Raw genomic sequence first — 27879 nt, 5'->3', positions numbered from 1 at the left:
TGATACATCCAGCTTTTCTACTTGCGGGGCCTGGCCAATTCCGACCAGAACAGAAATCAGGAACATAATTGCACAGTGTGGGGCGCAGCACGTGCACACAGCTCAGCCCCACTCCCCCTCCCCCTCGGGGTTGTCCTCTCGCGGTGCCTCCAGGTCGTTGAAGTGGAAGTTGGCCATCATGTCGCGCACAGCCAGCATCAGCCTGTTCAAGCCCTGGTTGCGGTTCAGACCCCCAGCAACTCCTTCATCTGGCCTCTCCCCCTGTGGCAACGAGACACATCTGGGCTGGGACTCGGGAGGTGTGTGCTCCAACGCCCGAGGATGCCCATGCGTTAGCACTGGGCCCCAGACCCTCCCCATGTCCCTGCCAAAGTGAGGGAGCTCTCAGAAACCAAACGAAGGTGCAGAAGCCACGTCAGGCCCAGGGAGCCGGCCCAGCAGCCACGCTGGCCGTGGGGCTCCCGCCTCGACTGCTCAGCAGACTGCACATAGGTCCTTCCCTGCGCCTGCGCTGCCTGCATGGCTGCAGACTCTCACACCCAGGTGGACTTGTCTACCAGCCCGGCAGGGACGGGCCGAGGCCGCTCCACGTACCTCCATGGTGTAATTTGGCAACAGGGACCTGAAGAAGAGGGCGATTGTGTTTCCATGGCTGACAGGACTTAGCCTGCAAGACAAGGGCAAGAAGGGTCACAGGACAAAATCAGTTACTACCTCCGGTTTCCAGCCCCACTCACAACGGCCCTCGTCAGCTGTCTCCCACCCATCTCCCACTGGCAGGGTCAGGAAGCAGCCTTAGGGAGCCCAAGGACACAATGGAGGCCCTATGTCTGCACAGCATAGCAGATGAGGGCCCTGGGGTGGGCAGTGGCTCCCGAACAGCTTGAGGACGTCCCATATGGATGTCGGTTCAAGCCCTGGATGCTCCACTTCCAATCCAGCTCCCTGCTGATGTGCCTGGGACAGCAGTGGAAGACGGCCCAAGTGCTTGGGCCCCTGCACCCATGTGGGAGACCTGGAAGAAGCTCCTGGCTTCGGCCTAGTGCAGCCCTGGCCATTGAGGGCATTTGGGGGGTGAACCAGAGGATGTAAGACCTCTACCTCTACCTCCCTCTCTCCCTCCCCCCCTCCCTCCTTCTCTCTCTTTCTCTGTGTCTCTACCTTTCAAATAAATAAAGGCAAATAAAGAAAAGCTGTAGGTTCACTGTCTCCTCCAGCAGCCTACAGCTACTTATGCGTGGAGACCCCTGCTGGTGAGAGGTGGGGCTGCAGCCTCTCTGCCACACACTGGCGCACACACTGGCGCCCACATCGGGATTACGGGCAGGGCCCACAGAGTGAGGCTGAGCGAGCAGCTGCCACGGGACCACTCCCTCACTGGGACGAGGCCCAGTGCAGCAGAAGGTTCTTTTCATGAACACACGAAGAGTCCATGATTTCCACCCTGACAGAATGGAGAATTCAACAGGAGCTCTTTTCCAGTGCACACAGTCTCCAGTTTTCTGACAGGATGCGGTCTACCCAGTCTACCCAGGTGCCTGCCAAGGTCTGGAGAGCACGCGCTCCCTTCAAAAGGGAAATCTGTCTGCGACTCTTTGAGATGGGCCACTTGGTGTGTGCCGGCCACTATTCCTCAGCTTTAAAGGCCAGAAGGGGCTGGCGTTGTGGCTTAACAGGTTAAGCCGCCACCTGCAGCACCGGCATCCCAAATGTGCACCGGTTCTAGCCCTGGCTGCTCCACTTATGATCCAGCTCCCTGCTAATGCACCTGGGAAAGCAGCGGAAGACGGCCCAAATCCTTGGGCCCCTGTACCCATGTGGGAGACCTGGAAGAAGCTCCTGGCTCCTGGCTTCACCAGGCCCTGGTTGTTGTGGCCATCTGGGGACTGAACCAGCAGATGAAGAACTCTCTAACTCTGCCTTCCAATAAAATAAAAACAAAACAAAACAAGGCCAAAAGGAAAGGCTATAAAAGAAAAAAAAATCCTTGTTTGTGTCGCAGATTCTGCAGGCTGGCCCACAACACTGTAACCCACGTCATCTCCTGTCCCACTGTCCTGCTCGCCTGGCCCTGGCCCTGTGAACACCCCACACGCTCTGCTCCTGGCACGGGGCCTTGGATCACACGGGGCTTCCTGCTCAGCAGCAGGCACACCGCCCTCTTCACCTCCCAGCCAACGCCAGCTCCTCTCTCAGCCTTGCTGCCGGTGTTCCCAGCAGGTCCTACGGCAGCTTCAACTTCACACTTGCAGACATGACAACTGGTGTCTACCTTCCCGTCCTGACTGTGCCCCTGCTACACAATCTCACAGACAAGTGCAAAGCAGGTCTGCGGTCCCACCAAACATCACCCCCCCCCTTCCCCTGGGGACAAGGAAAGACCCCTGCAGCTCCTGTGCTGACCTGTCGGCTGTGCACATGCAGAGGCCCTGAGTCCCAGGGAGCCCCAAAGCACGGACCTCAGAGCTAGGCAGGCAGGACAGCAAAGCGGGAGGGGGTACCTCTCGGGTCTGGCGTAGGAGGAGATGGTGTCCAGGGGAGGCAGAGGGTCAAAGCCCATCACAGACTGTGTGGTCACATCCTTCAGAGAGGGAACAAAACAGACACATGACAGCATGCTGCTGGGACGTCCACTAGGCACGACACTTCTGGGTAGAGGTGGGACAGCTCGGTGGAGTACGTGGTGGGAATCACCACTCCCACTTGACCCGTGTGTCACCAACTCTCATCTGGTGACTGCCGGCTACAGGCACCTGAGTGGCTGAGTCACGAGACACACACCTGCTGTTGCTGCTGCCAGAACAAGAGGCCCAGCTGAGGGCAGGTCGGCTGTCAGTCACCAAGAGTGGCAGAGTAGCCAGGTACACCAGACGTGACTCAAGGCGTCCTGGACAGCCTCTGGCCTGCCCTTGTCTTACCCTTTATGACAGCACCAAGTTTTTCTCTTGGATTCAGACAGTAGCAGCACACAAGGTAGGTGCCAGAAAAGGACCCGACCCAGGACAGCAGAGAAGGCACACAGAGCCGGCAGCACAGTCACGGGACCGTGGACAAGCCCAGGAAGGACCTGCCTCTCGCAACGTCAATCATCTGAAGCCGTGTGCATCCCCCACCAACACCGCCTCGCAGGGCGGGAGCACACACGTGACCAGCTCATGCTGGGAGCATGACCTTACCGGGGGCAGGGCAGCAACAGCCCCCTTGATCTCGGAGAGGATCACGTGGCGGTGGATGTTTCGGGGTGCGCGCTGGTACAGCACCTTCCGCCTGAGGCCGGGGAAAAGAAGAGCAGGTCAAACGGCAGCGCCTGTGGGAGACAAGGGCTGCGGCCCAGCCGGCCACCTGCGGCTCTGCCTCCCCACCCGGCAAGCAGAGCAAGCAGCTGCCCAGGGTTCACCTGACTGCACGGCCAATGCAGCAGGGCTGGTGTCGGGCCTGGCTCACGCCCGATGCAGCAGCTGCGGTCCTGAGCACTGGACCCCAATGCAGGGAAGGGGCAGCTCCCGTCTCTGCCAGGTGCCCACCACCCAAGGCAGAGGCAGACAGCGGCAAGCACTGAGCAGACCGTGCCCCCACATGCCCCCCTGCCCGTGCAGCTCACCTGCTCTCACAGAGCTCCACGGCTGGGTCCCCAGCGTCCACCGCCTGCAGAACCTCACGGACGTTCTCCTCCAGCCAGCTCATGGTGGCGGGTTCTTTCCAGAGGAAATGTGACCGCCCGAGATACAGGCTCACCAGCTGGCGCAGGGCGGGCGGCTGACTGTGGACAGGGGCACCTGTAAGCAGACCCCCGAATGGCCAGGGCCCCGCCCTGGAACCAGCTCCACTGCTGCGCACGGGGGTGGGGGAGGGTCCGGCCATGCATAGTGGCCCCTGGGGAAGAGGACACTGGCCCTGGCTGGGGGCTGGGGTGCACCTGTGCCTGGCTCTGTGCTCTTCTCTGCAAGTCGTTTGCACTCCTCAGCACGAATCACTCAATGGAAGCGTGAGCACACAGAAGGGACGGGACGTCTACAGATGGGGGCTCTGCACCCGGCTCCCCACGGGCGTTTTCTTCTGTGCACATTTCACTTTGTTTTCCAGAAGCAATGTGAACGGGGTGTGTGCCGACAGAGGAAGCGGGGTGTGCTGGCCTGCCTTCCTCCTGAGCACTGCCCCAGCCAGGCCCTTTCTCGGGCCAGGGTGTTCTGCCCTTGGACTCCAGCGCCTTCCTCCAAGGGATGGCGAGGTCACCAGCCCAGGGGAGCACCAGCATCACCTGTGGGCAGCCACGCTCTGCACCCCTGGCACCCCACGGCACACACACGGGGCCCCCTTCCTTCTTTACCTTATTTCCGCATCAGGTCCGAAGAAGCGGTGGCTCGCGACGGTGGCATCAGGCCGCACGCTGCAACACTCCAGCAAAGGCATGAGGACTGCAGGCGGAAGCAAAGGCTCCAATGTGCCCAGCGACCCCAGCCCCCAGCCGAGGTCAGGACACGGTGAGATCCTTGTCCCAGACACGACTTGGGTGTGTGAGGGTGGAGACAGCTGGACAGCCAGTGGGTCCACTCCGAGTTGCTGCTACAGGGAGCATCCTGGGTCTGAGGCTGGGGTGTGTCCTCTTGGACCCTGGGGGCAGACGCTTGTCCCGCTGCACCCGAGAGACTTGCCCATGACCCTCAGCAGGCACACGAGATGGATGTGCTGATCATGAAGATCAGGCTCCACGGCAGAGCGGCACAGAGGAGCCAGCAGGGCAGAGCTCCGGGTGTCAGGGCGGCAGCCCCTGGGTGGGGTGTGTGCCCTGGCACCCTGTCCCGAGACACAGTCTGTCCAAGCCCACCCTGCCTGTGGTGCTCTCTGGCTGAGCGGCAGTGACTCCCCCAGACAGCTGCCTGCTAGAAGTTGTCAGAGGTCCCCACCAGGAAGAGAGAGGCGGCACGTGGCCTCACCAGCCTGCGTCCCCAGCAGCACTGCCCATGCGAACTCAGGGCACCATCAGCTGCATCTGACCCCAGACGAGGACGCAGAGCCTTCCTGGACAGGAAATGAGCCTCTCTGCCTCAGTGAGAAGGCGGAGATCCTGAGCGAAGCCTCACGAGTTCCGCCCATGCTGGGAACGGCCTCAACCCCTCACTGGGTCCCCCAGAACCAACGAGGCAATGTGGACTCCAGGATGTTGCCCAGAGGACCAGTGGTCACTCAGTGTGGGCACATGGGCTATGCAACAGCGTCCCACGCACAGCCAGTGCTAGTCGGAGAGCCTCATCTTAGAGTGATTTCATGTATGCTCTTAGGGGAGGGTCGATTCATCCACGGTCCAACCAAACAGCAGCCTGGCTGTATGCCCCTGTGGGCACTCGTGTATGTGTTTGGTGGGGGGGAGGTGTGGGGGCGGCTCAGGGTGCTGAGTCTGCTGGGAGCCCTCGAGGACCAGGGCCCCTTGCTCTGCCTCCCAGCACAGCACAAGTGTAGCTCCTCTTCTGACTGCCCAGGCTGCTGCCCGTCTACTGCCTCTGGGCTGGGCCTGCCCCCTAGCACCAGAAACCACCTAACACACTGCACTTGTATCTTCTGGCTAATTTGGCTGTCTCCTGCCCCAGAACGGAAGCCCAAGGTGGGCGTCAGGCCGGTGTGCAGTGGGCTCACTGAGACTGGGGATCGGCTTCCAAACCTTCCTGACGACGGCAGGAAGTGCTGGGACCTGGCCTCCACCACCAGAAGGCGAGTCACTCCCCAGGGCGGACCGCACACCCACCTCCAGGGAACATGGTGAGTGCCTGCTGGATCAAGAGGGAGGCCTTTTCCCTGGCCGAGGTGAGCTCGTGCTCCGGGAGCTCTGTCTGCTGACTCAGCAGGAAATACGCCAACGGAACAGAGAAGGCAAAATTTGGCAGCTGGGACAGGTTTCGATGAGCCTATAAGCGATGCACAAGCAGATTTGGGTCCTCGAGGCCACACAGACAATGTCAAGTTCACGGGTACTCCATGTCCCTCGATGAGCCCCTTGCTCACATGGGCACCACGGTAACTGTGCACGAAGGGCGCGTGCACTCCTACCTGGGGGACTTTGTCCATGCAGAGAGGGTGGGGTCAGCGGCGGTGAGAGGAGGGCCTCAGAGCCACCCAAGAGCAACTGTCGCCGTCCCAGTGTGGAAAAATAACTTCGGAAGGGGCCTCTGCTCCCAGCACCACTCCCGACTGTTTTTCCTGCCTTGCTCAAGTGTGCGTACAATTCAACGTGGCTTAGGTTTTCCGTACCACACGGGCTCATGGTCTCCACAGAGCTGTACCCTTAGAAACCACCACAGACAACTCTCTGTAGCCACGTTCTAGGGTTGTTTTCCCTAGGAATTTCTAGCTCCCTGTACGTGACACTGGTTGATCGATTATGGCAAATGTTATCCAATTACCCATGAGCTATCATGTCATGCTCGAGTATGTGTGCCTTGTCAGACCTGTACTAATGGGCGAGGCCCTGACACCTGGCACATCAGTACACACTCGATCGTGAGCCCGTGGATGTGTCAGTCTAGCACTCCCGTGGTGCACAGCCACCCCACACTCAGGACTTGGGGCGCCCTCCCCAGGTGACCACATATGCTGGGGGTCCCTGCGCCAGCCCCACACAGTTCCAACTCTCCTGCAGCATCACACTGTACTGACCACGGCAAACTCTCTGGTCTCTCTGACCACAACAAACGTTCACGGTTCCAGCACTGCTGTCTTTGCACGCACAGGTCTGCATGTGTGTACATGGGTGCGTGTGCACTCCCACAGTGTGCACCTACAATCCAGCAGTGTGCACGCACACCAGGGCTCTGACAGAGGCTGGAGGATTCCACACAGCAGAGGTAGCGGGAGGACCTTGGGATCTGCTCTGGCTCCACCCCCAGCCTCACACCACTCACCGCAAGTTCTGAGTGACAGTACACGGCCACACCTACCTCCCACTCCTGGAAGAGGCGGATCAAGTACTCATAGTTGCGGGCCCGCAGGGCCAAGTGGTCGACCAGCAGCAGCATGCATAGTGGGTCCTCGTCTGGCTCCAGGCTTCGGGAGGCAGGGAAGTGGGCAGAGCAGAAGGCAGCAGAGGGAGCAGTCGTCACAGCCCAGTCTGCAGACCCCCAGCTCCGCAGGGAGGACCAGCAGCCCCAGGGCCCCTCACCTCAGAATGAGCTTGCAGTACTCTAGCGCAGTACGTGGGCAGCCTCGTTTCTCTAGGAAGCTCATCTGCTTGTAGAGGGCCAGGTAGAAGCTCCTGGGTCCAAAAGAGATCCCCGTGAATCCCAATAAGGGCACAGCAGCAAGGCCTCAGGAGACAGACCCGCCCAGGATGGCCGTGGCCCGTGGCCCTGCCCTCGGGCCTCCCAATGCAGTGTGTGCAGCACCGAGAGCCTGTGCTCCGCTTCACGCAGTTAACTGCACATCTGCATCTTCAAAGACGAGCTTATTTGAAACTTAAAGTTTTGTTTACTATTTACCACCTAAGGGCACAGAGTTAAAATCCTCCAACGTTACAATCACGATGTGAATCTATCAAATTTCAACAGATGTTATAAAGTCCTAACATGCTGTGAGGTTCAGTTACCCTGCTGACTAAGCCTTTCATTAGAAGACATCAAAATGACACAGAGGAAAGCAGTGGACAAAAGGGACAGCAGCCCGCGCTGAGGATCCTGAGGACGGCCAGAGGGAGGCAGATCCTGGGACAGGGCCCGGCTGGTGAGGGCTGATGTCAAGTGGCAGTTTTAGGGGAGACATTACGTGTGACACTGCTGGGGCTGAATCTGAACTGCTCGCTGATTCAACAATTGAGACACACGGCTGCCAGGCATCCCAGAGCACAGTAAACTCACTGGGGCCAGATCCTTCTGTCCAAACACAGGCAGTTATGACTGCAGGCCTCTCTTCTAAGGTGGACAAGTCAAGCTCGACCCATCCTGTCCCGAGCCCAGCCCTCTCACCTAACAGCTTCCAGTGGAGCGCACCTTGAGAGCAGTGACACCGCCTGCAGCTGCCCCTGCAGTGATCCGAGTGGGGCTCACCGGGAAAGGGCAGGCGAGACGCTCGAGCAGCCAGTGCAGGGCGGGCTGTGCTCACCTGTTCTCAGGTCTGCGGTAGTCCAGCCGGCAAGCCCCGCTGGTGAGACTGAACAAGGGGTGGAATGCACACTCCATGCTGTACAGCGCTCTCTCTGTGGGCCAAACACAGGGAGGGCGTCATGGCCACGCGGGGCAGCTGTGTGGGCTTGCAGCAAGGAAAGGTCTAGCAAGGTCACACCGAGGGCACAGGTGTGACCTTCTGGGTCTCCCTGAGCCTGAGATGGAGACACTCTGCATGCCCTGAGGTGTGACTGAGGCCGCGTCCTATGCAAACCACATCCTCAAAAACCGGTGGCATGTGTGCAGTGGCTGGGGAGTGCAGCGCCTGGAGAAATCCTGAACATCACGGCGAGGGAGACCCTGTCCGCGTGACTCCAAGGGGGAAGTGCCCCAAATGGGCAAATCCAGAGAGAAACAGAGTCGATTTGTGCTTCCAGCAGCTGGGAAGGACAGCTTTTTTATTAAAAATAATTTTTTGTTGTTGTTCTTTTTTATTGGAGAGGCAGAGAGACAGAGTGCTCTCATCCATTAGTTCACTTTCCAAAAGCCCACAAAGGCAGGGACTGGGACAGGTCGAAGCTGGGAATGCAATACAGGCCCACCAGACAGCAGGGACCAAGCCTCCCAGAGCACACACGAGCAGGAAGCTGGAGCCAGGTCTCAAACACCAGTACCCCAGCAGGGGGCGCAGACATCCCAACTGGTACCCTAACTGCTAGGTAAGTAAATGCCTGAACCAGGGTTGTGTTTTTTAAGACGCATATATGCATGTACACAGGTATCTCTCTACTTGACGAGCAGAGACGGAGAACCTCCATTCACTGGTTTAATTCCCCAAAGTGCCCGTCACAGCTAGGACTATGGCAGTCTAAGCTGAGGTGGGGAACCTGGTTCAGGCTTCCCAGCATGTACATCACAAGGAAGCAAGAACCAGAAGTGGATCTGGGACTCAAATATCCTGGCAAACCCACTCGTATCCTCTGTAACAAATATCTGCCCACACCTGTGAGCCTCAGCTGTCCCTACGCACGATGGACGAACAGGCCCCACCGTACCGACAAGGTCTCGAGCCATCTCCTGATCCTCCTGAAAGCGGCAGGCGTCGCTGAGCTGCAGGAGGGAGTCCACGTGGTAGGGGCTGGTCTGCAGCAGGACCTGCAGGGCAGGGGCACCTCTGGAGGAAAGCCGCAGGCAGAGGCCTCCCGTGACAAGACAGGGCGTGCCTCTCCCTCGGGCATTTTACTGAAGCTGGGAGAAGTCCTCACCAGGGTGACAGTCACAGTATCCCCCAGGTAAAACAGGTGCTATGGCCGCTAAGCCACGCCACTGCTTGCCTTAAAGCGTGGACCTGGACCTGGCGTACGTGGGCTGGCGCCATTTCTCTCCAATGCTTCAAGAAAGGAGGATGGAAAATGCGCTCCTCTTTCTCCCAGGCAGAACACAGCGGGAACTGCCAAGAGCACCTTGCCCTGGGCAGCCACGAGGTTCGGAGAGGACGCAGACTGGCCGGCTGCCCCAGGAGCTGGGACATGCCAGGTGTGGATGGAGGCACTAAACGCGCCTCCCTCTGGTCACAGTACGATCTGCCCTGCACAGTCGCAGGAGGGACACAGGACCTAGCAGAGCGGCAGCACACTGCCTGGCCCGGCCAGGAGCTGCAGGGCTCACGTACCACGATGTTGTTGGGCTCCATGGACTCCACGGCCAGCAGGAACTTGTGCTGCGCCTGCTGGTACTCCTCACTGTGCTCAAAGGCGAAGAAGGAAAGGCCTGCCTTCGACTCCAACAGCCGCATGGACAGACCTGAAGGACAGAGCGCTCGGGGAGGGTGTGCAGGGGCTGGCTGCTGGCACTCTGTAGGGGTAGTGGCCCCAGGCAGTTTCACCCAGCACTGTGCTCTTCTTGGAGAGGACCCTGAGAGGTCCAAACAACTGAAGCAAGTTGCCAGAGGCTGGGGCTGGACTGCCGCCAAGCCTCACGCTACAGTGCACCAAGCTCTCTCCCGGAGTGCCCAGGGCCTGCTGCTCACTGCTGGGGCTACACCGGGAGCCAGCATCCGGCTGCTTTGGTTTTCTTCAAAGTTGTGTTTCCCCAGAGAACTCAGATCCAGCTCAACGTGGACGGAGCACAGAGTGGCCCAGGACCACGAGCCTGGCTAGTACGAGTGGCGTATCAGGGACAGGGACACACATGGGACACGGCTGGGCCAGACAATGCACCAGATCAAGTCTGGTTTGAAAGAATATCCAGGGTGCCTGTGAAAGGGCAGGGGGCAGGCAGGACTGGGAAACAGGCCTTTCTGTCTGCTGCTGTGTCTGACTTTGGGTGCATGGGCCCCAGTTTCTTCTGATAAACTTGAGAAAGTCACCCAGGACCCCCACCCAATAGGTCAGTGCTTCTCAGCCCTCCGCAGCCCTACCAAGGCCCAAGTTCTTTACAACCACAGGCAGCTCCCACCTGCTCTCTGCTAGGAAGGTAAGAGGCTGGTGGGGGAGGGGTGGGGTCGCCCCCAGATCAGAGGATGTCATCAAAGAAGCAGGGCTTCTCCTCCAGTAGCACTAGACTCCAGGTGCTCAGAAGTGCTGAGCGCACAGGAATCTTCTGGAACCCCCGCAGACACAGGAGCAGAGGCAGCGGCTGTGGGGGCTGTGCAGTGCTGACAGTGGTATCTCTGCCCCAGGCTCTCGGAGGGCCCAGCATCCTTGACAGACACGGACTCACCTCTGCACTCTTTTCTTTACTTTACGAGTGCTGAACTGTTTGCAGTAAGACACAAAATCACTGCACTTTTAACAACAAACTCAACTATAGTACCCACGGCAGAAAGACAGACAAGAGTGTCAAACAGACTCAAGGAACACACACATGGATGGAACCTGGGAGATTCTCAGCCACCAGCACCAGTGTGCTCAAGCCCTGAGGTGGTGAGAAAACACAGAACCAGGGGCCACACACTGGCTTCACACAAATGCGGGGGCCCAGCCCAACCACTTCTAGTATCGGCCACTGCCCCGACCCCCACAGATCCTCACCTGGTTTGCTATACCGGGGCCAGGTGCTCTTGGGGGTCGTCAGCCACGTACACTTGGGGTACACACGCTGTCTCTGCCGTGGCCTGGGAGAAGAGGACACAGCTTACCTCCTGTGGCACATGGGGACCCAGCCTTGGCTACTTCATGTTCGCAGTGACTTGTGGGAGACCACGGAGCATGGGAGCAGCGGGGAAGGGTGGGGACGGGCACTGCCCCAAGGACAGAACACAGAGAAACAGAAAGAAGATTCACCCAGTCTAGCAAAGAGGCAGCAGTAGGAAGAAAACCTACAATAAAGGGCACAGAAGTGAGACGAGGGCCAGCACTGTGGCACAGCAGGTTAAGCTGCCATCTGCAATTTCATCAGCATGCCCTGAGTGCCAGTTCAAGTCCCAGCTGCTCCACTTCTGATCCAGCTCCCTGCTAATGTACCTGGGAAGGCACTGGGAGATGGCCCAAGTGCTTGGGCCTCTGCCACCCATGTGAGAGACCCTGGCTTTGGCCTAGCTCAGTCCTGTCTTGGCCATTTGGGGAGCGAACCAGTGGATGGAAGATCTCTGTCTCTCCCTCTCCCCGTAACCCTGGAGGATAAGCCTGAGTATGTAAGGACCTCGACAAACTCCTGGAAGCAGCATGGAGGGCAGCAGTGAGACGATGCTAAGCTCCTGGAGAAGGGAACAGGCCCTACCCTCCCTGCCCAGGCAGAGCTCCCGTTGTTCCTGGTGGCAGCTGTTACAGGTGCCACACGCCCACTATTGTTTGAATATTCTGTCCCTCTGAACACATGCAAAGATTTGATCCTCAAAGTTATACTCTAACGATATTAACAGGATGGAGAGGCAACCCCACCGTGGTGCTGAGACGATAAAGTCTGGATACAGTCATTAGGGTGGGGACTGCCCCCCGCTAGGATCCTGGTGACTCTGTAAGAAGGGGGACACCAGGGTGGACACACAGACACAAAAGCTGCCATGAGCCACCTGGGACTCTGTCAGGAAGCGACACAGCTGCGGAGGGCCTTCCCCAGGACTCGTGCCACGCGGTCTGCACATCCAGCCCCGAGACTATGTGCTCAGGAACCTGCTCTTCTACCAAGAGGGCTGCCTTGAGGGCTCTGATGGACCGACACACTGCACACGCTGGCTGAGAGGCCTTGCAGCAGGCAGAGCAGTGCTGGGGGCGGCAGGGAGGCTGCTGGCCCTGCAGGGATGGCCATGGGTGCCTGGACGTTATTCTCTAGGCTCTGATCACCTGAATTACTGAATTCAAGCTAAACAAAAAGAATGAATACAGAGCTGGACTGTTAGGAGCTGGATAAAAAGGCCTATTTCATTTGCCTTAAGAAAACCAAAAACTGGGAGAGAAAAAAACTGTGTAGTAACCAGGGTCAAAACATGAAGGACGCTAACATGGGGCCCAATTCTGGTAACTGGTAGGCTGCAGAGTGGGAAATGACTGGACACTCGAAACCGTACTGCAGAATCGCAGGTGTGGCCTGGCCTGGTCCCAAAGTCACTGTGGTCATCTGGAACAGCCTGGAACAAGGCGGCCTTGACAGATGCTGGGAGGTGAGGTGGGGAAGAGGTGTAGAGGGGGGTTCAGAGAACCTGACAGTCAGCCGTGGACCCCACAGGGCAGTGGGGTGATGCAGAACGGGCCAGGAGGTGGTGGGGGGAGAGGGGCAAGCGGCTGACATCGTGTCACACCAGGAAGAGAGCAAGGCCTGGGTTCTGTGGAGATTCTGAGCACGAGGAGAAAGAAACAGATACATATTCAGACTCTGTCACAGAGCAGCAGGACGAGCGGTGGGTGGGGAGGAAGAGGGGGCAGCGGCTTCTCAGTCAAAGCTTTTGGTATCACTTAAAAGCCCAGAGAAATGACAGTGGTGGGATGGCTACTGTCGCACAGCTTAAGCGATAAGCCGCCAGTTGGGATTCCCGTCAGAGTGCCTGGGTTCAAGTCCCAGCTCCGGTTCTGACCCAGCTGCCTGCTAATGTGCGCCCTGGAAGTAACAGCTTATTTGGGTCCCTGGCATCTATGAGCGAGACCCAGATTGACTTTCAGGCTCTCAGCCTCAGAGGGGTCCAGTACTGGCTGCTGTGAGCATGTGGGTACTCAACCACCGGAGGCAGATCTCTGTCTCTCTCTTCCTGTCATCTGCTTTTCAAATACACATAAACAAACAAACAAAAACACCAAAAAAGTGTAATACTATAGCAATAAATGCAATTATTATTAACTGATCACCGCCAATTAACTGTAACAGTATTATTACAAACTAATCAATAAATAACTATAACTTGCAGAAACAGGACTATGCAAATGGAACGAAATGGCAGAGACAGATCAAGCAGGCGCCAAGGGTGGGGAGAACAATACGGGGTGACAAAGGCGACATCATCAACAGTTCAAGTATTTTTCATTAATATTCCAAAAAGAATATAAAAGTCTTTAGTCAGAATAACTTATCAAAAACCTAAAGCAAAGTATAAAGCAAAAATTGTGAAACACAAGGCAAGTGTGAGCAAATGGCCTTATGAGGAGAGCAGACAACCCACTGGTCCTTGAGGCCGGCGCTGTGGCACAGCGGGTTGAGCTGCCGCCTGCTCTACTTCCTGTCCAGCTTCTCTGCTAATGCACCTGGAAGGCAGTGCAAGACGTGGTCCCCTGCCGCCCACAGGGGAGATCTGGATGGAGTTCTCGGCTCCCGGCTGTCATCCAAGTAGGTGCGCTAGGTCCATCAGTAGGAATCTAGATTGGGAGTGGAGGCGGGACTTGATCCTAGGCACTGCAACATGGGACCCAAGCATCCTAATGCTGGCCTCACGACAGATTTTAAAATCATACACCTGCTGTGGATGAGAGGACAAATGTGTCTCTCAGTCGGTGGGCCAGTCTTTCTGAGGGCAATTTGGCAACATGTAGGGAACTGGAAATAGCCATTCCTGGACAATTTGGTACAGATGCCCCCCATTTGCAGGGGGTCCATGCAGGCAACATCTGGACACAGTCTGATAAATGTGTCAGCACATGATGCTTATATAACAGTGCAGAAAACCACTCTCAGGACTCAGAACCTGCAAAACCAGAGCATGGCACAGAACTTCCTCCACGTCATGTGGGACAGGAAGTGTGGGGTGTGCAGAAACACCCTGGGAAGATACAGAGACTCATCAACACAGAGTCAAAGGAGGCTACCTGAAAATTCCCACCCCTCACCATTTTTATTTAAAAGACAAAAACAGAGATTTTCCACCTGCTGGTTCACTCTCCAGTTGCCTTCAACAGTGGGCTAAGCCAAAGCCAGGAGCTGGACCTCCTTCCAGGTCTCCCATGTGGGTGGCAGGGACTCAAGTACCTGAGCCATCACCTACCGCCTCCTAGGGTTCATGTTAGGAGGAAGCTGGATGGGAAGTGGAGTAGCCAGGACTCAAACCAGGCACTGAGATACAGGACAGGAACATTCCCAAAGTGGAGACTCAACCAGTGTGCCGAATGCCTGCCCCTGTTTCTTAATGTAAAATTTTTATTTTTATCTACTTGAGAGGCAGAGAGAGAGAGACACAGGAAGAGTTCCCATCCATTGTCTCATTTCCTAAATTTCCACATCATACAGGGCTGGGCAGGGGCTGACGCCAGGAGCTAGAGGCGCAATACCGGTCCCTGATACGGGTGGCAGGGACTCAAGTACTTCAGCCAGCACCACCGCCTCCCAGGGCCTGCATCAGCAGGAAGCCAGACAGGAGCTGGGATCGTGAATGGAACCCAGAGGCGCTGGTGCCAGATGTGGGCATCTTAGCACTATACAAACTCCTCCCCACCCAGGGCCTTTTCATTGGCTTCAGGAAAGTGCCTCCCTCCCTGCAGACAGCCCAAAAAGGAACCAAAGTCTCCATCAGGCAGCTTACAGTAGGTCTTACCTTTGTTCACCCAGCACTGCACGAGCACCAAAATACCTTTTCAGCTCTGTGTCTGGATTCAAGTGTCTAGAGAAATGGAAATATTAGCAAGAAAACTTAAACCATGGTCTCCTACAGTGATCCTGGACGTTCCAGAGAGCCACCTGAGAACCCAGCAGAACAGCGATTCTGGCCACAACGGTAACCTCCAGGCCTACCTTCTCTAAGGCCACCCCCACGTGTCGTGAGACCCAGGGAACAGGGCTCCCGCAGGGCATCAGAGGGGTGCAGTGGGTCCTTCTGTGGGAAGGTAAGGCACCTGGGCAGGTGTTGCGCACACGGCAACCATCTGCCTGCAAGGCCAAGTGGGGGCAGTGAGTCAAGAACGTCTCTCCCTTTTCAACTGGAGACAATCTCAGGGTGGGGTAGGGGCACGTAAAGAGCAACACTAGACCCCGACAGTGTGGACGAGGCCCCTTCTCTTCAGCCTTGCTCCTGTTTGCTGCTGGATGCTCAGTGACAAACTCTGGCCACTTTTAAACTCAGCAGTTCCGCCTTGTCTGGAAATTAAACAGCGCCAATCTGTGTTTTAAAATTACTTTCTGTTCCCATGCAGTGGAGTTGAGGCCGTACCTGTGCTCCACGTACAGGACGTGCTTCTTGGAGCTCAGGAGAGGGGGCCCTGGGCGGCTTAACCCACTGCTGTCCTCAATCCTCTCCAAGATGCGGTCGATATCTTCCAGTCCATTTTCCTAAAAGCCCAAGACAACCTATTAATCTCCACACTGATTTTCTGAAAGTTAAAATAATACCCAAGTGATTTTTATAAGAATTACTAAGCTGTATTTACTTCCTAAAGAACAGGGTACTTTAAACATTCTATGACAGACATATATTTAGACAAAAACAAAAGGTGTTTTGCATGAGCAAGCTCAGAAGAGAATCACAGAACCCTGCAAACCCTCGGGTCACAGACGAGGCTGCTAGCCTTATACGCAGGCTGCTCGCGTGGGGACTTCCCAACCCAGCTGAGCTGTCGGGACAGACGAGGACACACAGTCTTGGAAACAGACTTCCTGGGGACAGCCAGGTGGTTCCCACGCCCCACCACTCAGTCCGTCAGGGCGAGTAAAGGGGACAGAGGTGAGCATCACCCAGGGTGATGGGCAACGGTCCTGCCAAAGCCCCTCTGTCACAAGGACACGATTCCTAACGCGTGCTGGACACACAGAAAGAAGGGAACAAAGACAGAAGCAACAGGAGCTAAGCTCCTCCTCCCTGACCTCCTGAGCAACCACACTCCTAATGGTGACAAAAAACCAACTTCTTTCACCACGGCTGCAGGAAACAGGCAGAGGACGAGCCAAAGCCAAGCCTGACACACGTACCGAAGTCTCTCCTGTGCCGGTTTTCTTATTTTTCTGTTTCTTTTTCTTCTTTCGGAGTTTGCTACTTGCATGAGACTAAATGGAAGAGGCACATGTGAACCAGTGGAAAGAGAAGCACAACCTCAGAAACTGACAACCAAAGCGGCAAGCTCAATTCCCCCTCCTCTGCTTGTTTCTTGTTTTAAAGCACCAGAGGAGGTAATCAGGGTTCAAAAAGGATTATTTGTGTGTTTATTGTGAGGCAGAGCACCAGCAATCTCCATTTGAACATGATTATCTATCCATCTCCCCTCCCTCCCCACCCGGGACGTCCCTTCAAGTCCCTTCAAGTCGTATCCTTTGATGCGACAGTGTGGCCTTTCTCTCCCACCCTTTCTTTCATATATATATGTGTGTATATATATATATACACATACATACATGAAAGGTTTTATTTATTTATTTGAGAGGTAAGTTACAGAGAGAGACAGAAAGGTCTTCCATCTGCTAGATCACTCCTCAAATGGCTGCAATGGCTGGAGCTGGGACAATCTAAAGCCAAGAGCTAGGAGCTTCCCCCAGGTCTCCCACATGGGTACAGGGGCCCAAGCACTTGGGTCATTTTCCATTGCTTTCCCAGGCCATAGCAGTGAGCTGGATCGGAACAGGAGCAGCTGGAATAAGGAACGGTGCCCATATGGGATGCTGGCACCACACGCAGAGGTGGAGGCTTAGTCTACTATGCCACAGCAGTGGTACCCCGTCCCTGACCCTTTCTTGATGGGCTGTGGGCTACCCCTGAGCTTACAGTTCAGCCCAACCTCACAGTGGCTCACGGCCACTTACCTACCCACCCTCCCACCAACCCTCCAGCTCTCTTTTATCACCCTGTCAGTCACTCCCTGCCACAGCACAGCCATGGTGGACACGAGGGCCCTGCTGTGCCAAGGCTGTCTCACTATGACCCCCTGTGCCTCTGCCCTCACTCTCCTACCTGCACCTGGTCTGCTCCTTCTAAGTCCGCCTATCAAGACCCCAACCGTAACTAGGGGCCTGCTTGGCTCTCTGGGTCAGTGCTCCCATGTCTACTGGTCCTGGGGCACACAGATTCATCTGCAGGGACCAGAAGGCTCCAAGTGAACATCTTCGGGATCAAAGAGGAAACCTCCCTCAGGAGCTGGCATCTGGCCCAGTGACCAAGATGCCCGTGTCCCACACCAGGTGCCGGGCTCAGTCCTGGGCTCAGTCCTGGGCTCTGGCTCCTGACTCCAGCTAATGTACATTCCTGGAGACAGCAAGTGATGGCTCAAGTAGAGGCACTCCTTTCTGTCACATGAGACTTGAACTGAGTTCCCAGCACTTGGTTTTGGCCTGGCGTAGCCCTGGTATCTAGGGAGTGAACCAGCAGACAGTAAATCTCTGTCTTTCAAGTAAATAAATAAAGATTAAAAAAAAAAAAAAAAAGCACACACACAAACTTAAAAACCCCTCCTGTAGGGATCCAGTGGGAAGACCCCCGTTCTTCAAGGACCCTCCTCTGTGGCGTGATGCACATTCCTCCCAGCACCCAGGCCGACGGCCCACAGTCAGGAGGACATGCCACACGTGGACACAAACTGCTGCGCAGACCCAGGCACCCTGATGTCACTACTGGTCTTGGGTATTTCATGCAATTCTCATCAGGGGAACTGGGCAGTGAACAGCATCCAGCTCAGAAAATGCGAGCACAGCAGGTATGGCTGGATGCCCGGCGGCCCTGCTCTCTGACACCGGCCCGTGGTCTCTCATACCTGCTCTGGAGGCACTGCCTTGGCCACTTCTGCATCTCTTCTGGGCTCTGTGCTTCCGTGTTGAGCCCTTGCTTTGTTCCCTGATGCCATGGAGTCTGCCAGGGCACAGCCAGACCTGTCTCCATTTCCCACGGGGTCATCCTCCAGGTCCTCAATGTGGATCTGGAAAAACAGGTTGGACAGGAACAAGGGCTTTGCCTGACAAAGCAGTCATGATGTGAATGGCAGATGTGAATGCAGAGAAGGCACAGCCAAGAGAGTTCTGAGCTTTCTATTTCTAGCAAGTTTTTTTTTTTTTTTTAAAGATTTATTTATTTGAAAGTCAGAGTTATATAGAGAGAGAAGAGAGGGGGAGGGGAGGGGAGGGGAGGGGAGGGAAGGCAAGGGGAGGGGAGGAGAGGAGAGAGAGAGAGAGAGAGGTCTTCCAACCATCAGTTCACTCCCCAATTGGCAGCAACGGCCAGAGCTGTGCTGATCCGAAGCCAGGAGCTTCTTCTGGGCTCCCACGCGGGTGCAGGGGCCCAAGGACTTGGGCCATCTTCTATTGCTTTCCCAGGCCATAGCACAGAGCTGGATCAGAAGTGGAGCAGCTGGGACTCGAACCGGAGCCCTTATGGGATGCCGGCGCTCCAGGCCAGGGCGTTAACCCGCTGCGCCAAGCGCCGGCCCCTCTAGCAAGTTCTGGCTCAGGGTGCCTCAGTCAGGGGCCCCCTGAGAGACTCGGTGTTCTCTGCCTTCAAGGATGACACAGCGAAGCAGCACCACGGTCGCCCCATTCACTGAGCACCACCCCAAGGTGAAAGTTAAAATGCGTGGCTCAGCCAGGGCACTGGAGTCCTTCTTCCTATGCAATCCTCAGCTCGTGTACAGTGGCACGCAGGACGCAGTGAGGACCCACCTGCCCACAGACTGTGATGACAGGAGTCACAGTTGTCTCTCAGCATCTGTGGGCCTGGGGACACTGGCATCGCAGATTCTCTAGTCTCTTACATAAAATGGCGCAGATTTACACATAACCCATGTACATGCCTTTGTCTTTTGTAAATCATCGCTAACGTAACGTAAGCACTGTGTGAATGCTGTTACGCTGCATCCTTTAGGGAGAAAATACGGAAAGTCTGTACTTGCATTTCTTTCTCATTATTTCTGCTCCCTGGTGGTTGAATCCACAGACATGGAGGGCAGACTGCACATGGAAACCAGTGGAGCCCCAAACAGCAGTGAGAATGAGTGAGCCACAGCTGGGCAGACGGGCATGCACACGCGCGCGCGCGCACACACACACACACACACGAGTAAATCTAAGCAGCATGGCGCTGAATGGAGGGACACACCCTCTCGGGAGGGGAGACAGGCAGTGGGACAACAGGGAAGGGCGCAAGTCATGAGGAAAGTTTCAGTACTTCAGCAAATAAACGAAAGGCCGATAACACTCACAAACCAGCACATCAACTGGGAGGTGCAGAAATAGATAAAGGCAACTTTATATTCAATTTAGAACATTTGGAAAATATAAAGCTCAAAAAATAAGAATGAAATCAACTCCAACCCTTGCAACCCTGAGAGAGTTTTAAAATAGAAGTGGGATCAGCTTTCCATGGTGACTTCGTTGATGGGGATGAAAGGCAAATGCCACTGCTGTTCTTACCTGGCTGCCACTGCAAAGCTGGCATCCTGTATCAGACTGCCAGTAGAGTCTCGGCTACTTCACTTCCAAGCCAGCTCCCTGCTAACGGCCTGGGAAAGCAGTGAAGACGCCCAAGCGCTGGGCACCTGCACACATGTGGGAGACATGGATAGAGTACTAGGCTCCTGGCTTTGGCCTGGCCCAGACCTGGCTATACTACCATTTAGAGAGTGAACCAGCACATGGAAGATCACCTGTCTGTCTCTATTTTCAATAAATAAGTAAATAAATAGTCGGGGCCAGCGCTGTGGCACACCAGGTTAAAGCCCCAGCCTGTGGCACCAGCATTCCATATGGGTGCTGGTTCAAGTCTTGGCTGCTCCACTTCTTCTGATCCAGCTCCCTCCTGATGCACCCACAAAGGCAGTAGAAGATGGCCCAAGTCCTTGGGCTCCTGCACCCATGTGTAAGACCTGCAAGAAGCTCCTGGCTCCTGGCTTCAGATCGGCTCAGCTTCAGCTGCAGCAGCCATGAAGGGAGTGAACCAATGGATGAAAGACCTCTCTCTGAAACTTTTCAAATAAATAAAATAAATATCTTTTTTTAAAAAAGGAGAGACAAGCCATAAACAGGAATAAAATATTTTTAAAATGATAATAAATAAATGTCGAGCTAAAGCTAATTCAAACAATGATGCTGTACACACAGGCACGTCTCTAAGCAGTTCCGCTGACAGCGCATGATTCATTGCCACCTATGCTGGCCTCCACCAGCAGGTGGCGTCAGTCACCTCGAGATAAATCTTACTAGCCACTGTGAAAGCTGTATCAAAGCAGAGCCACATCTGTCCAACCCTACCTGCCAAAACGAGCCAGGAGGCTCTGAAGAACGAACCTTCACACACACACGGGCCTCTGTGGGAACTGCCCTAGAAACTTCTCCTAACCACCGCTTTGGGGCATGCGTTTAAGATGCCTGAGTCAAGATGTTGTGTCCCTGGGCCGGCATTGTGGCTTAGCAGGTAAAGCCACCACTTGCAGTACCAGCATCCCCAATGGGCGCTGGTTGGAGACCTGGCTGCTCCACTTCTGATCCAGCTCTCTGCTATGGCCCGGGAAAGCAGAAGATGGCCCAAGTCCTTGGGACCCTGCACCCACATGGGTGACCCGGAGGAAGCTCCTGACTTTGGATCAGCGCAACTCCAGCTGTTACAGCTATTTGGGGAGTGAACCAGTGGATGGAAGACTCCTGCCCACCCTCCCCCCCGCTAACTATGCCTTTCAAATCAATCAATCAATCAATCAATCTTAAAGCAAGCAAGAGAAGTAGAACTCGAACCCAGACACTCCTCTATGGGACGTGGGTGTCCTAGCAGCTTCTTAACCACTGGACCTGTTTCTGAATTACCAGTTCTGCTGCGCTGCTCTATCTGTCCACGTTTCTGCTAACACCACACCATCCTGATGCTTTACCGAGCCTGGAAACCAGGTGGAGTTTTCTGAGGGGTGTCTTGGCCACGCCAGATCTTCTGCATTCCCATGTGAACTGTATGATCAGCCTGACCACAGAGCCTGCTCTGCAGTCTGTAGACTAAGAAGGACTGGACTCGACCAACCTGGGGAAATGACATTCTGACGATGCCAGTCTTCTAGTCCCTGAACATGGACGTCTTTCCCCTCACATGTGCTGTCACTGTTCCCAGCAATACTTGTGTTTTTCAGTACAGAGATATTCTGTATTTTTCACTAAATTTATCCTTCAATATCTGAGGTGTTTTTTAAATTTTTGTCATTTGAGAGGCAGAGAAACAGACAAAACCCGAGTCTCCTATGTGGGTGGCAGGGACCCGACTATTCCAGCCATCTCTGCTGCCTCCCAGGATGTGATTCAGCACGGAGCTGGGACTGGGAACCCTGACTGGACAGAACTGAGGAACAGCCCGTTGAAGGTACAGGTGAAGCTTTACAAATCCAAGAAGAAGAAACTGAGAAGAAAACAGACAAACCCGCAACTGACTGTAAAGCTTTAAAACTGTGCCTTCAACGACTGTTCCACAGCTGTATCCAGCCAACAGTTTCCAGGAAGAGCAAAGCTGTGGGCTCACGCCTGCATCCCCTTTTCTGTGAAGTGGGCCCCCAGTCTGTGACATACTACCTGGGATCCCACGCAGGTGGACAGTGCCTAGACAGCGAGGAGGACTGAGACCTGAGGGCAGGAGGCACAGCCCTATCTGGAATGAGTACGTATCCGTTCTTTGCAGAATGAATGGCTGGTCCTTCAAAGATGGAAGGGTCTAAAGCAGCATAGGGAATGCACATATTTATACAGTAAATGACTGAATTCTTAATACACTAAAATCACCATGATATACATTAAAAGGGTTAAATTTGAGTTGACAGTTCTATTCTACAAAATTTTTATTTAATTTTTTTGAATTTGAAAGGCAGAGGCAGACATAGAGGTCTTCCATCCACTGGTTTACTCCCCAAATGGCAACAATGGCTGAGGCTGGGCAAGGTCAAAACCAGGAGTCTGGAACTCCATCCAGGTCTCCAACATGGGTGGAAGGCATCACCTGCTGCCTCCCAGGACGTACGTCAGCAGGAAGACAGAATCGGGAGCAGAGCCAGGACTGGCATGGGATGCAGGAGTCCCCAAAGGTGTCAAGGAATGCATAGGGGCCAGCACTGTGGCACAAGTGGGTTAACACCCTAGCCTGAAGCACCAGCATCCCATATGGGCACCAGTTTGAGTCCTGGCTGCTCCATTTCCCATCCAGCTCTCTGCTTTGGCCTGGGAAAGCAGTAGAAGATGGCCCAAGTCCTTGGGCCCCTGCACTCATCTGGAAGACCCGGAAGAAGCTCCTGGCTCCTGCTTCGGATCAGCGCAGCTCTGGCCATTGTAGCCAATTGGGGAGTGGACCATCGGATGGAAGACCTCTCTCTTTTCTCTCTGCCTCTCCTCTCTGTGTAACTCTGACTTGTAAACAAATAAATAAATTTTTTTTTTTTTTTGACAGGCAGAGTGGACAGTGAGAGAGAGGGACAGAGAGAAAGGTCTTCCTTTTTGCCGTTGGTTCACCCTCCAATGGCCGCCGCGGCCGGCGCGCTGCGGCCGGCACACCGCGCTGATCCGATGGCAGGAGCCAGGAGCCAGGTGCTTTTTCCTGGTCTCCCATGGGGTGCAGGGCCCAAGCACCTGGGCCATCCTCCACTGCACTCCCTGGCCACAGCAGAGAGCTGGCCTGGAAGAGGGGCAACTGGGACAGAATCCAGCGCCCCAACCGGGACTAGAACCCGGTGTGCCGGCGCCGCTAGGCGGAGGATTAGCCTAGTGAGCCGCGGCGCCGGCCAAATAAATAAATCTTAAAAAAAAAAAAAAAAAAAAGGAATGCATAAAACACCTAAAACACCCACCCCCCAATACATACTTTATAAAGATGCATGTATTTAATTACTTGAAGGCAGAGCAACAGAGAGGGAGACAGAGGAAGATCTTGTCTGCTGGTTCACTCCCTAAATGGCCTCAACAGCTAGGTCTGGGCCAGGCTGACACCAGGAGCCAGGAGCTCCATCCGGATCCCCGACACGGGTGGCGGTGGCCCACTTGAGTCATCTTGTGCTGCCTTCCGAGGTGCATCAGCAGGGAGCTGGATCAGAAATGGAGCAGCGACTAGTGCCCCAAAATGGGATTCCAGTGTGGCAAGAAATGGCTTACCCAGTTCACCACCAGACCCACCACCAGTATTTTCAATCAGCTGTTTTTCACTTGCAGTATTACTGGGGGCAAATATCCACCATACACACATCTGACACAAAACATGCATTAAAATACACATAGAGTTCCTATTAAATAGTAATAGGAAGACAATCACATAAAAATGGGCAAAGAAATGTGAAGAGGCACTTCACGTAAGATAAACAAATGGCCAGGGAAATGCAAATAAACAAAAAGAGATGGCACTGCACAGCCACAGAACGCCTGACTGCAAGACTGGCAGTGCCCAGTACAGAGAGACAGGCTGGGCAAGGCTGCCTTCGCCTCAGAGAAGGGTCTGCAGTCTCTTCACGTCCCAGGTGTTCAGTCGAACAGAAAATAAAGACTTCTATACAAATGTTCACACAGCTTTAGTCCTAATACCCCACACTTGAAATAACACAGGCATCGACCACAAAGTAAATGGACGAACATGTGGTATGTGCACAGTGTGTGACTGCTCCGCAGCAGAGGGACAAGCCGGAACACCACAGAAAGAGTCGATCTCACAAGCATACGATGAGCAAGAGCTGTCAGACGCAGAGAGCAATTCTGCACAACTGCACACGGACCCCGGAAATAGCACCTCTCACCAACAGACATACAGCGGGGGCACGGGCTGGAAGCAACTCCTCACACACGGAACCTGGAAAAGGCACTTTTCACTGACATACAGCGGGGGCACGGGCTAGGAAGAACTCACATACGAACCTGGAAAAGGCACCTCTCACCAACAGACAGATCGCAGGGGCACAAGAACAACTCCTCATACATGAACCCCAAAAAGGCACCTCCCACTGACAGAAAGTGGGGACACAGGCGAAAAACAATGATAAAACCTTCTATAACTCAGTGGTGGTGGTGACACTGGTCTACTGCACAGCTGTCAAACTCAAACCATACACTTTAAATGGGTGTCTTTTATTACACACAGATTATACTTCAACTAAGCTGATTTTTATTTATTTGAAAGGCAGAATGACAGAGAGAAAGAGGACATCAGAGCTACAAGGTGACAACGGACCAGCAGTGAGCACAGTCAGAGCTACAAGGTGACAAGGGCCAGCAGTGAGCGCAGTTGGAGCTACAAGGGGACAATGGACCAGCAGTGAGCGCAGCCGGAGCTACAAGGGGACAATGGCTGCAGTGAGCACAGCCGGAGCTACAAGGGGACAATGGCTGCAGTGAGCGCAGCCGGAGCTACAAGGGGACAATGGCTGCAGTGAGCACAGCCGGAGCTACAAGGGGACAATGGCTGCAGTGAGCACAACCGGAGCTACAAGGGGACAATGGCTGCAGTGAGCACAGCCGGAGCTACAGGGGACAATGGCTGCAGTGAGCACAGTCGGACTACAAGGTGACAAGGGCTGCAGTGAGCACAGTCGGACTACAAGGTGACAAGGGCTGCAGTGAGCACAGTCAGACTACAAGGTGACAATGGCTGCAGTGAGCACAGTCGGACTACAAGGTGACTCTGTAGGATGGACACCAGACCCCCATTTGTGCTCTGCCTCCTCCCCAGGAAGCCATCACCAGTCCCTAGACGTGTTTTTGAGTAAGGCACTCAGGACTGCACATTTCTAGGGAAGTTCTTTTGTTCTCTTGACTCAGTTTATCGTATTATGTCTGGTCTGACCACACGCCCAGGATGCACTAAAGGCTATACACTTTAGTGGATTTAATCCTGACAGTACCTAAGGTTAACAATAACATGCCCAAAGTTTCATTAAGTATCTTGTTCAAGTTCTCCCATCTGTGAAGGGGTGGAGCCGGATCCACAGGCAGCACTCTAGCCTGCACAGATACTATTTATCTAAGACTACACAGTAACTATGTGTAGGCCTCCTGGGAAGTGGGGACACATTTACAAATAAGAGTTTCTGTTTTCATGATGCTGATACTCCACTGTAGGATACAATTGATATAAAGTAAGTGGAATAGACAGTCTATTAAGTGTGTTCAGTAATAAACTTCAGCGGAAAAGAAGACCAGAAAAAGAGATGGGAGAACAGCAGTGACTGCAGTTTTTAAAAAAAGTTATTGAGGCAGACAGTGATGGAGAGCGAAGATCTTCCATCCACGGTTCACTCCCTAAATACCTCCAACAGCCAGGTCTGGGTCAGGCCAAAGGACATCAGAGCTACAAGGTGACAACGGCTGCAGTGAGCAGTCAGAGCTACAAGGTGACAAAGGCAGTGAGGACATCAGAGCTACAAGGTGACAAGGGCCAGCAGTGAGGACATCAGAGCTACAAGGTGACAATGGGTGCAGTGAGCACAGAGCTTTGAATTCAATCTGGGTCTCCCACATGGGTGGCAGGAGCCCCAGGATTTGGCCATTCTCTGCCCACTCCCAGGGTGTGCGTCAGCAGAAATGCTGCTGGATCCGAGGTGCAGAAGCCAAGCTGAGAACCAGGCACTCTGAGGGGGAGTTCAAAGTCACGCCCCAATCTCTGAGCCAACACCTGCCCTGACTGCGATTTTAAATCAGGTGGCAAAGCCAGGCATGAGCCGGCAGGCGGCACCTAAGCCAAGCCAAGGGGCGGTCGGGGGTCAGACGTGTGTCAATGTCTGGGGAGAGTTTCCGGCAGCAGGCATGGCCGAGAGCGAGCTGAGAAAGAGACCAAGTGGAAGAGCCTTCCAGGCACACTGGGTACCGCCAGGGAGGGCTGTGACAGCGTGTGCTCAGAACACCACGCAGAGTGACAGGACCAGAAGTGGGGCTGGGAAAGGACGGGCAGCTCCCCAACTCTGCAAGTGGGCTGTGAGCCAGCGAGAGACAGACATCAGGATCAGGTATGCCATCCAGGTGGCCGGCCCCAGCACAGAACGAATGGAGAGGCCTCCATTGGAGACAAGGACGACTGAAGGAGCGCATTGGGCCAGAGCCGGCGGCGTAGGTAACGTTTGCATGAAAGGGAGACACGAGTGTGAATCACGCACGTGGAAGGGGCTCTGAGATGCTGACCTAATTTCCCATCTGTGGGAGCCCTGCACTCCGCACCCAGCTCAGCTTCCTGCTAACAGGCACCGTGGGAGGCCACACCCTCCCACGCACACGAAATACCTGGACCGAGGCCCCAGCTCGCGGGCATCGAGAGTGGACCAGCAGGTGGCTGCTGTCTCTGCCTCAAGACCCAGAGAAGTGGCACCCTGCGCACTCTGCTGCAGCCCAGCCTGCCTGTTCACCCAACACCCTCTCCGGTCCTGCTCTCCGCAGACCGTCCCCGCCCCTTGACCCCGCCCCCTCACATCTTAGCCCCGCCCCCTCCACAGAGCACAGAATCGGCTGGCCCCGCCCCCGTAACACCGCCCTTCTCGCTGGGTCCCACCCTTGACCCCGCCCCGGGCCGCTAGGCCACGCCCCCATTCAGCTCCTGGCCACGCCCCTCCGTCGAGTACAGCATAGGGTGGCCCCGCCCCGTGACGTAAGGGCCCGCCCCCGCAGCCCCGCCTCGCCCCCCGCCTGCCCTCCCCCGGTCCCCCCCCCGGCCGCCCCGCTCCTCACCAACTCGAACCGGTTGTTGACTCGGACGCCCTCCTTCCCTGCGCCCCCAGGGCGCCGGCCACCCGGTTTCCGTTTTGGCCCTTCTTCCGCGTCATCGTCCTCACCGAGGTCGAACCGCAGGGCTTCGGGCCCGAGGGGTTCCTGGCCGCGCTGTTCCCCCCTCAGCCTCCGGAGGGCCCGGCGCGACATAGGACCCAACGGCCGCTGACGTCTGAAGAGAGAGAAGGAAGAGCAGAAGAGAGCGGGCGGCGCGCCTGCGCACACCCGGCGCGCTGGCGCGAGGCTGGCGTGTCGCGTCTGCGCGCTGCGGCTCGCCGGAACTTCCTGTCCACTCCAGCAGCGTCAGCGAAGGTGCAAGCGCTTCCGGGAGGGCTCTCGCGAGAAGTCGGCGCCCCAGCGCGGCGAGATCTGCCGGCAGGTGGAGGTGTTCCCGGCGCGGCTGCTGGTTCTGAGGCGGCCCGTACCCCTGTGGAGACCCTAGATCTGAGGGCGCAGGGTGACGCAGCGCGGGAGCCGAGGCCCACCTGCGGGAGTCCTCTCCGCCCGCCTCACGGGAGTCAGCGTCCCGGAGCCGGCGCCCCGCCTCCCGCAAGTGGGCCGAGCCGAAGCCGGCGCGGCCCCGGGACCTGGCGCTCGCTGTCGTGAACGCCGAGGGCGAGTCTCGCGGCTCGCCTCGCGGGGTTGCCCCGAGCGAGGACCCCGCCCCCGCCCCGGACTCTCGGTGGGGGCCGCGGCAGGGTTGCCGTGCGGCTCCCGACCGCAGAGGGGAGCGCCGGGCCAGGTGCTGTCCGCTCTGTCACAGGGGAAGAAAGTC

General features: G+C 55.6%; 1 protein-coding gene across 1 annotated transcript; it reads right to left on the bottom strand.

The window, feature by feature from the left end:
• Positions 1 to 27339, bottom strand: TCF25 (TCF25 ribosome quality control complex subunit). The gene is made up of 18 exons (XM_017339568.4): positions 27066 to 27339; positions 18176 to 18337; positions 16407 to 16481; positions 15652 to 15770; positions 15040 to 15105; positions 11120 to 11202; positions 9760 to 9890; positions 9143 to 9242; positions 8086 to 8179; positions 7151 to 7243; positions 6930 to 7035; positions 5741 to 5900; positions 4328 to 4415; positions 3602 to 3760; positions 3177 to 3267; positions 2502 to 2581; positions 595 to 667; positions 1 to 261 (listed from the first exon to the last, which is right to left on the bottom strand). The coding sequence occupies exons 1-18, from the start codon at positions 27252 to 27254 to the stop codon at positions 103 to 105; spliced, it is 2028 nt and encodes a 675-aa protein (XP_017195057.1). The 5' UTR covers positions 27255 to 27339; the 3' UTR covers positions 1 to 102.
• Positions 27340 to 27879: the final 540 nt, after the last annotated feature.

The sequence above is a fragment of the Oryctolagus cuniculus genome, chromosome 18 (assembly GCF_051225735.1).
Source record: "Oryctolagus cuniculus isolate XC-2025 breed Fujian yellow rabbit chromosome 18, ASM5122573v1, whole genome shotgun sequence".
Taxonomy (NCBI): Eukaryota; Metazoa; Chordata; class Mammalia; order Lagomorpha; family Leporidae; genus Oryctolagus; species Oryctolagus cuniculus.
Note: the sequence above shows the minus strand (reverse complement) of the source record. Positions and strands in the feature narration are given on the sequence as shown.

Excerpts from the sequence above, each read along its gene's own strand:
- TCF25 (XM_017339568.4), bottom strand. The coding sequence starts at position 27,254 with ATGTCGCGCCGGGCCCTCCGGAGGCTGAGGGGGGAACAGCGCGGCCAG. Across the intron at positions 11,203-15,039 it reads GCAGTGCTGGGTGAACAAAG|GCCACGGCAGAGACAGCGTG; the intron begins GTAAGACCTACT and ends CTCTTCTCCCAG. Across the intron at positions 3,268-3,601 it reads GTGGAGCTCTGTGAGAGCAG|GCGGAAGGTGCTGTACCAGC; the intron begins GTGAGCTGCACG and ends CCCCGGCCTCAG.